Consider the following 9,342-nt stretch of genomic DNA (forward strand, 5'->3'; position numbering starts at 1 on the left):
GGTGCCGCGCGCGTCAGGAAAGGGGGCGGGGCCAAGCTCTCCTAGCTGCAGGCGTTGGGGTATCTAGGCACGCTCTCGCCTAGCGCCGTTCTACTTGGGGTTGCGGGGGTGGCGGTGAGACCCAGAATGGACTGGCCCGCCTGGGCTCACTGACTGGTGAAGCAGGCAACCCGGAAGCAGGGCCTTCCGGACTTGTGATGGTTAAGGCCCGCCTTTGCTAGCACAGGAGGTGGGAAGGAGGCTCTTCTACTTGGGAACGTTACGGACGGCTTTTGGAGGCGGTGACACCTGAGCAGTGTCTTTAAGAGCGATGGGAAGGGCATTCCAGTGAGCCAGTGAGACCTACTCCAAGAGCAAAGGCACCAAGGAGAGACAGCATGGGGTCTTCCGGGGGCCAACAATTCATTCTTTATTCTGAAGTACAAAATATGAGAGGAGGGCCCTGTAAGCCAACTGAAGGTTATCGGCGGCGGCGGGGATTGGGGGCGGGGAGTGAAAAAGGAAGAGAAGCAGAAAAGAAACAGAAGAGAAAAGAGGCAGCATAGTGCAGTGATAAGAAAGACACTCTGGACAGGATTTACTGTGTTAAAAGCCTGGCTCCCGCCACCTACTGGTTGTGTGATCTTGGGCAAGTTACTTAAACTCTTTGTGACTCAGTTTTCTCATCTGTAAAATGGGATGAATAAAAGTACATACCTTTATTGTGATGAAGACTAAATGAGTTAATATTTACAAAGCAATTAGTGTCTGGCATGTGGTGTCATATGTGTTAGTTATATCAATAAAACATAAAGCAGAAGAGAACTGGAAGAGTGTAGCCTCACATGTGAGAGTAATGGAATGGTCAACACAGTCAAATATAATTGAGTGGCCCTATGAAATGACTGGAAATGGTCATTGGGTTTCTCAGTATGGGCATGTAGCAGAGATTATGCTATACATTCACAAATCCATTCCTTTTGCTCTTGGGCAGCCAGTCTACTTTGTAGTTAGGTGAGGCCATGTGATTGTGTTCTGTCCAATGAAGTATAGGCAGAAATGACATATGCCATTTCCAGGTCTGGCTCGTAAAATCTGTGAAATTCTTGACACTCACTTTCTTGTCTTATCTAATATAGTTACATACAATTAAGTAGTGGAGAATTCCAAATGCTGCATGGGACAGAGCTCTCCCTCTCTCCCACAATGGACCATGGTACTAAGCCACTGAGTTTGGAGGTTGTTTGTTACAGCAGCTAAGATTATTTACGCTGACTACTACAGGGCAAAAAACATGTTATAGTGTACTGTGCGGGTAAGAGTAGAGGCTGGGAAGATGAACTAATTTTTGAGAAATTTGACCAAGAAGGGAATGATAAAAAAGGGATTATTTAGGGCTTCCCTGGTGGCGCAGTGGTTGAGAGTCCGCCTGCCGATGCAGGGGACACGGGTTCATGCCCCGGTCCGGGAAGATCCCACATGCCGCAGAGCGGCTGGGCCCGCGAGCCATGGCCACTGAGCCTGCGCGTCCGGAGCCTGTGCTCCGCAACGGGAGAGGCCACAGCAGTGAGAGGCCCGCTTAACGCTAAAAAAAAAAAAAAAAAAAAGGGATTATTTAGAGGAAAATGCAGGATTGAGGGAACATGATTTTGTATTGGCTCTGGCTTCTGTGACACTCCTGAGTTGACCATTCTTTAAGAACCCTGCGTAGCAGGGACTAGCAAATCTGGTCTCTACCCCCTTGTTTCAGACAGAGTCCTCTGGGACTGTCTAGGTCTGCAGCTCCCCTACCTGGTCTTTCAGAAATCTTCTCCAGCACACACTTTAATTTTTGTTTAGTTTTATTTATTTTGTACTGTTTTGTATTTTTCTTTTTTTAAAAATATCTTTATTAGAGTATAATTGCTTTACAATGTTGTGTTAGTTTCTGTTGTACAACAAAGTGAATCAGCTATAAGTATACATATATCCCCATATCCCCTCCCTCTTGAACCTCCCTCCCATCCTCCCTATCCCACCCCTCTAGGTCGTCACAAAACATTGAGCTGATCTCCCTGTGCTATGCAGCAGCTTCCCACTAGCTATCCATTTTACATTTGGTAGTGTATATATGTGAGTGCTACTCTCTCACTTCATCTCAGCTTCCCCGTCCTGCCCTGTGTCCTCAAGTCTGTTCTCTACAACTGTGTCTTTATTCTTGTCCTGCCTCTAGCCTCTTCAGAACCCTTTTTTTTTTAGATTCCATATATATGTGTTAGCATACGATATTTGTTTTTCTCTTTCTGACTTACACTCTGTATGACAGACTCAAGGTCCATCCACCTCACTAAAAATAACTCAATTTTGTTTCTTTTTATCGCTCAGTAATATTCCATTATATATATGTGCCACATCTTCTTTATCCATTCATCTGTCGATGGACATTTAGGTTGCTTCCATGTCCTGGCAATTGTAAATAGTGCTGCAGTGAACATAGTGGTACATGTATCTTTTTGAATTATGGTTTTCTCAGGGTATATGCCCAGTAGTGGGATTGCTGGGTCATATGGTAGTTCTATTTTTAGTTTTTTAAGGAGCCTCCATACTGTTCTCCATAGTGGCTGTATCAATTTACATTCCCACCAGCAGTGCAGGAGGGTTCCCTTTTCTCCACATCCTCTCCAGTGTTTATTGTTTGTAGATTTTTTGATGATGGCCGTTCTGACTGGTGTGAGGAGATACCTCATTGCGGTTTTGATTTGCATTTCTCCAATGATTAGTGATGTAGAGAATCTTTTCATGTGTTTGTTGGCAATCTATATGTCTTCTTTGGAGAAATGTCTATTTAGATCTTCTGCCCATTTTTGGATTGGGTTGTTTGTTTTTTTGATATTTAGCTGCATGAGCTGCTTGTATATTTTGGAGATTAATCCTTTGTCAGTTGCTTTGTTTGCAACTACTTTCTCCCATTCTGACGGTTGTCTTTTGGTCTTGTTTATGGTTTCCTTTGCTGTGCAAAAGCTTTTAAGTTTCATTAGGTCCCACTTGTTTATTTTTGATTTTATTTCCATTATTCTAGGAGGTGGGTCAAAAAAGATCTTGCTGTGATTTATGTCAAAGAGTGTTCTGCCTATGTTTTCCTCTAAGAGTTTTATAGCGTCTGGCCTTACATTTAGGTCTTTAATCCATTCTGAGTTTATTTTTGTGTATGGTGTTAGGGAGTGTTCTAATTTCATTATTTTACGTGTAGCTGTCCAGTTTTCCCAGCTCCACTTATTGAAGAGGTGTCTTTTCTCCATTGTATATTCTTGCCTCCTTTGTCAAAGATAAGGACACACCGTTTTAAAAAAGAGAAAGGTGGGCTTCCCTGGTGGCGCTGTGGTTGAGAGTCCGCCTGCCGATGCAGGCGACACGGGTTCGTGCCCCGGTCCGGGAGGATCCCACATGCCGCGGAGCGGCTGGGCCCGTGAGCCATGGCCTCTGAGCCCGCACGTCCAGAGCCTGTGCTCCGCAACGGGAGAGGCCACAACAGTGAGAGGCCCGGGTACCGCAAAAAAAAAAAAAAAAAAAAAAAGAGAGAAAGGCTAATTATTAGATAAATGCAAATCAAAACCACAGTGAGGTATCACCTCACACCAGTCATACCGGCTATCATCAAAAAATCTACAAACAGTAAATGCTAGAGATGGTGTGGAGAAAAGGGAACCCTCCTGCACTGTTGGTGGGAATGTAAATTGATACAGCCACTATGGAGGACAGTATGGAGGCTCCTTAAAAAATTAAAAATAGAACTACCACATGACCCAGCAATCCCACTACTAGGCATATACCCTGAGAAAACCATAATTCAAAAAGAGACATGTACCACTATGTTCATTGCAGCACTACTTACAATTGCAAGGACATGGAAGCAAGCTAAATGTCCATCGACAGATGAATGGATAAAGAAGATGTGGTACATATATACAATGGAATATTACTCAGCCATAAAAAAGAATGAGGGGCTTCCCTGGTGGCACCGTGGTTGAGAGTCCGCCTGCCGATGCAGGGGACACGGGTTCGTGCCCTGGTCCGGGAAGATCCCACATGCTGCGGAGCAGCTGGGCCCATAAGCCATGGCCGCTGAGCCTGCGCGTCCTGAGCCTGTGCTCTGCGACGGGAGAGGCCACAACAGTGAGAGGCCTGCGTACCGCAAAAAAAAAAAAAAAAAAAAAAAAAAAAAAGAATGCCATTTGCGGCAATATGGATGGACCTAGAGATTATCATACTAAGTGAAGTAAGCACATAATGCTGGGACTTCCCTGGCGGTCCAGTGGTTAAGACTCCACGCTCCCAATGCAGGGGGCGCAGGTTGGAAGCCTGGTCGGGGGATTAGGATCCCACACGCTGCACAACGTGGCTAAAAAAGAAAAAAGAAAAGAAAAAAAAAGCATTTACAAAAGTAAATAAGCAAATAGTTAAAAAAAAAAAAGCTGATAATGCTTCCTGTTTTTCTCCATCTTGAATTCCCCTCAGGGCGCACCACAGTTGTGGGGGCAGCTGCAGCGCTGATGCTGTAGCAAAATTTGTTGTTTACTGAAATAGCAAGGCAACATTCCCTTTCCACAAAAAGTGTATCTTTTATCCCCCTTACATCCCTATTACACGTGCAGCCAGTGGGACATGTAAAACTCTGGTTTCTTAGCTCCCTGCTCCCTGCCCTCTACCTAGTGGCCTCTTTAGATTCCAGTCTGAGGCCCCTGGGCAGAGATAAGGTAAATGACCTATGACCCAGTTTTTACATCTGAGCTCAGCAAAACACCTGGCTTGTCCTGGCCTGGTTTGGGGGAAGGGCCCTCACTGCTACTTCCCTAGCTCCTAGCTCCTAGCTCCTAGCTCACTAGGTTTCTATCTTAAGGCTCACTGAGGGAGTTTCCTGGTGGCCTAGTGGTTAGGATTCTGGGTTCTCACTGCTATGACACAGGTTCAATCCCTGGTCGGGGAACTGAGATCCTGCACACGGCATGGCCAAAAAACAAACAAACAAACAAAAACTCACTGAAGTCTCAGAGGCATTTCAAAGTATCAGGAAGAGCTTGGAAACTTGGGTTGAAAGCTCAGCTTGCCACTTATCCTCTGGGTGATCTTGAGGCCTCGGTTCTCCACTGTGACATGGGGAGGAGGTTCAGACAATATTTAGATGGCTCTATAAAGTGTCAGGGGAGGAATTAATTTGAAGTTTATCCTAGTGTTAGCCAACTGGTTTGTTCCAAGGAAAAGTTGGAGAAGGGACAGGGGTGTGCAAAGGAAACACCTCTGACCCCACCCAGATGGTGGTTGGAGCTACTGATAGTCCTGTCCTCCCCACATTTTCAGATTTCTTATAGCCCTCTTACCCTGACCACTTCTTGTGCTTTGTGTGTGTGTGTATATGAGAGAGAGAGAGAGAATATGATTACTTAGCCCTTTTTTCCCAAACCCGTTTCTGCTGCCTGGTGGGGCTAGGGCATGGTTACGGTGAGGTACCCACTCCTCCAGATAGTACCTGAAGCCAAGGTTTAGCTGAAGCAAATCAAGCCCCACAGCCCCTCCCACCTCCTTGCCTTTCCTCTGCCAGAGCCACCAAGCAGGTGAGTGAGGTGACTGTGGATCCAGAGTTATACCCTGACTTACCCTAGAATGTAAGCTCTGGGAGGGCTGAGTCTATGCCTGACTCGTGCACACAGGGACATCCCTTTGCGCCATGTGGAGCCTAGGGGCCTGGCACGTGGTGGTAGATAGTAAATATTTGCTGAATGACCAAATGAATGACTTTAAGAAAGCAAATAACTCTTGTAAGCATCCTGGAGCCGAGGGATCTGTGGTAAGCAGCTTTCACAGAGGTTCTTCCAGGGTAGTTAGTGGCTTTGGCCCTAGAGTGGAATCATCAAAGTCGACCCCTGTAGCTGTAGGCAGTCCTGAACTCCGCCCCTAGGTGGCCGGGCCGGCCCTCAGACAGTCACGTGCTTGCGGCTGTCCAATCAGCGAGGGCGGGGCGGAGCCGGGCCGACTAGGCGGTGGGGGCGAGGTGAGCAGGTAGAAGTTACCGAAGGTATCTCCACCCGGTGGCCTCCTGGCGCGCAGGGGAGCGTGTCCTGAGCAGCGCCGGCAGGCGTCGGAGGCGGACGCCATGGCCGCAACCTTCCGGGCGAGCGGTAACCGCAGGGCGGCCGGGACTCGCTGGGAAGCAAAGCTGAGCCCTCCCCTTCCTTAGGAAGTTGTCGTCCCTGACCGCAGGTCGGCGCGCCCACCCGTCCAGGCACGCGCGGCGAAGGGACACGCCGGTGTTGGGGCTGCAGGCTGATTGGCGCTGGGAACGCCCAAGCTCTGGCCTTTAGCTCCTGAGTAGGGGGGGGCGGGGACAACAGGGCCGAGCTTGGGCCTGCTGGTGGGTAAGACCCAGGGGAGAAAGGGGCATAGGGCTTTGTGACTGATCTTGACAGTTTGCCTCCAGAGCATCAGCATATCCGCTACAACCCGCTACAAGATGAGTGGGTGCTGGTGTCAGCGCACCGCATGAAGCGGCCCTGGCAGGGGCAGGTAGAACCCCCGCTTCTGACGACAGTACCCCGCCATGACCCCCACAACCCTCTGTGTCCGGGGGCCACACGGGCCAATGGAGAGGTAAGTCTTTAGATCCTACATCTGCAGGCTGGGCCCGGGGGGAGTAGTTCCCCATCCACTGCCCTTAGAGCTTCCCTTCACCCTACAGGGAAGTGGACCCTAGCCCTTCGCCCCACAGGGGAGTGGACCTCTGAGTCATATCCCACCAAGTCTTTTTGACCTCAGAGTGGCCTTCTTCCCGCCTTGTAGCCTTGAAGCCCATCAGATGACTGGTGTTATGGGCCAGCAAATGCTTCTAGCCCATCCTTGTCTGTAGGTGAATCCCCACTATGAAGGCACCTTCCTGTTTGACAATGACTTCCCAGCTCTGCAGCCTGATGCCCCTAGTCCAGGTAAGTTGGATCTAGCTGCTGTTGGGGAGAAAAGAGGCTGGACCTTGTTGGGGGACTTCTGTTGCAGAGAGTGATACCCCTTTATCTTAGGACCCAGTGATCACCCCCTTTTCCAAGCAGAGGCTGCTCGAGGAGTTTGGTAACTATGAATTTCCACTCTTACACCCTTCAACCCGAGGCCTGGACTGAGCACTGGGGTTGGGCCCTGCCCCCAGCTCAACGAGCCCTGTATCTCTGTCATCTCTCCCTCCTTTACCACCTAGTAAGGTTATGTGCTTCCACCCCTGGTCGGATGTGACACTGCCACTCATGTCAGTCCCTGAGATCCGAGCTGTCGTTGATGCATGGGCCTCAGTCACAGAGGAGCTGGGTGCCCAGTACCCTTGGGTGCAGGTCTGTGAGGTCGCCCCCTCCCCTAGATGGGCAGGGAGGGGGTGGTGCAGTTTGGTTTTGGGAAGTGGCATTTTTATTTCCACGGGTTGTGTTTCAGAGGGGTTGACTTGCTGTCCTTTTGGCTATAAAGCTCCCTACCCCTACTTCATAGATCTTTGAAAACAAAGGAGCCATGATGGGCTGTTCCAACCCCCATCCCCACTGCCAGGTATGTGTGTCAGGGGCTTCAGTGGATATCTGGACTGAGTCCAAGACAGTGTGGGGTGGGGAACTGGAGTAAGGGAAAACAGAGGAAGTATGCTAGTGATGTGGAGGCTTGGAGGTGAGGGATACTGTCTGCTCTTCTCCTCCCCCTTGACAGGTGTGGGCCAGCAGTTTCCTGCCAGATGTTGCCCAGCGTGAGGAGCGATCTCAGCGGGCCTATCAGAGTCAGCACGGAGAGCCCCTGCTAATGGAGTACGGCCGCCAAGAGCTGCTCAGGAAGGTGGGAGAAAGCTGGATCTTGTGTCCCCAGGAAGCCCGTAACCTCACCCCAAAAAGGAGAGGTGTGTGAAGGAGGAGGGTAGAAGGGAAGTAGCAGAGAGACTTGCTACGAGGACATAGCAGTAAGCTAAAGGAAAGGTGATGATGGCTTAGACTAGGGTGGTAGTGGTGGAGTGGTGAGAAACCATCGGTTTCTGGGTACGTCTTCTCTTCTCCTTCCCTTGCCTATTTGCTGACCCCCCCTCACACCCACCTTGATGACCTCATCTCCATTTGGTCGGCCTAGGACCGTCTGGTCCTAACCAGTGAGCACTGGTTAGTGCTGGTTCCCTTCTGGGCAGTGTGGCCCTTCCAGACACTACTGCTGCCCCGTCGGCATGTGCGGCGGCTGCCTGAGCTGACCCCGGCTGAGCGTGATGGTGAGTCTCCCAGGTGGGACCCTGGGGCCAGGCTTTGGATGGGGATGGTTCTGGTGGGGCCAGCATCTGGGCCCCAGACTGAGAGTCAGGCTCTGATTCCAGATCTAGCCTCCATCATGAAGAAGCTCTTGACCAAGTATGACAACCTATTTGAGACATCCTTTCCCTACTCCATGGGCTGGCACGGTGAGGCTCTTTGAGTACCCATATCTAACCCCAACACCATTTCTGGGCTCCTGGGTCCCAGCTTAGTGGACTGCAACTCCCAGCAGGCCTTGGAACACTTGCTGGGGAAGTGTTCAGGGCAGGGATGCTGGGACTGAGAGTGGAGAAGTGAATGTGGTGAAACTATGTCTCCCAGTGGGCTTTCCAATGCCTTGTCTCCTCTCTGGCAGGGAATGCTGGAAGATGTAGTTTTCAGGTACCTGCTATGGTCTGGGGGTAAGAGCTAGGCTGAAGAACTAAGAAAGAACCCTTCCCAACTATCTCTGCCTTCTTCCCACCAGGGGCTCCTATCGGATCAGAGGCTGGAGCCAACTGGGACCACTGGCAGCTACATGCTCATTATTATCCTCCACTCCTGCGCTCTGCCACAGTCCGGAAATTCATGGTTGGCTATGAAATGCTTGCCCAGGCCCAGAGGGACCTCACCCCTGAGCAGGTGTGGACTTGGAGCACCCTGGGTCCTTGGGTCCCCTTTTCCCTCCTATTTCCTCAAGGGATCCCAACAATCATGACCCTGAGAATCCCCACAACCTGGGTATTTCTAGGGACTCAGGAGCTGACTCCTTCATCCTCTGGCTATTCCAGTGGTCCTTCTCACCAGCCTCCCCACCCTGCATGCTCTCCCCCAGTGTCTAGCGTCTCCTAGCACTCACCATTCTGGGCAGCCCTTACCCTCTCTGATTATCCCCTTCCCCGCTTCCAGGCTGCAGAGAGACTAAGGGCGCTTCCTGAGGTTCATTACCGCCTGGGGCAGAAGGACAGGGAGACAGCAGCCATCGCCTGACCACACTGACCACAGGGCCTTCTGCCTGAGGGAACTAGGGCCTAGGGTTTGGGCAGATGTGGGATCAATAAAACTGTGCTTCTCAAACTTTAATCACATATTCTAA

At 50.2% G+C, this 9,342-nt stretch overlaps 1 protein-coding gene across 5 annotated transcripts; it reads left to right on the plus strand.

Moving 5' to 3' along the window:
• The first annotated feature begins 5,984 nt into the window (after window positions 1–5,984).
• On the plus strand, window positions 5,985–9,342 carry GALT (galactose-1-phosphate uridylyltransferase). 5 transcript variants are annotated; one of them, XM_082657493.1, is made up of 11 exons: window positions 5,985–6,161; window positions 6,431–6,600; window positions 6,857–6,932; window positions 7,023–7,071; window positions 7,196–7,325; window positions 7,477–7,533; window positions 7,687–7,809; window positions 8,095–8,227; window positions 8,330–8,413; window positions 8,734–8,888; window positions 9,156–9,342. In XM_082657493.1, exons 1-11 carry the CDS (start codon window positions 6,107–6,109, stop codon window positions 9,234–9,236), a joined length of 1,113 nt encoding a protein of 370 aa, XP_082513619.1. In that variant the 5' UTR covers window positions 5,985–6,106; the 3' UTR covers window positions 9,237–9,342. The 5 variants fall into 5 exon arrangements, with proteins under 5 accessions (XP_082513619.1, XP_082513615.1, XP_082513618.1 ...); XM_082657489.1 differs by having other exon boundaries at window positions 5,985–6,131; XM_082657492.1 differs by having other exon boundaries at window positions 5,985–6,004.

The sequence above is a fragment of the Grampus griseus genome (assembly GCF_964374135.1).
Source record: "Grampus griseus genome assembly, chromosome: 6".
Lineage (NCBI taxonomy): Eukaryota > Metazoa > Chordata > Mammalia > Artiodactyla > Delphinidae > Grampus > Grampus griseus.

Excerpts from the sequence above, each read along its gene's own strand:
- GALT (XM_082657493.1), top strand. The coding sequence starts at position 6,107 with ATGGCCGCAACCTTCCGGGCGAGCGGTAACCGCAGGGCGGCCGGGACT. Across the intron at positions 6,933-7,022 it reads GCCTGATGCCCCTAGTCCAG|GACCCAGTGATCACCCCCTT; the intron begins GTAAGTTGGATC and ends CCTTTATCTTAG. Across the intron at positions 7,810-8,094 it reads GCCAAGAGCTGCTCAGGAAG|GACCGTCTGGTCCTAACCAG; the intron begins GTGGGAGAAAGC and ends TGGTCGGCCTAG.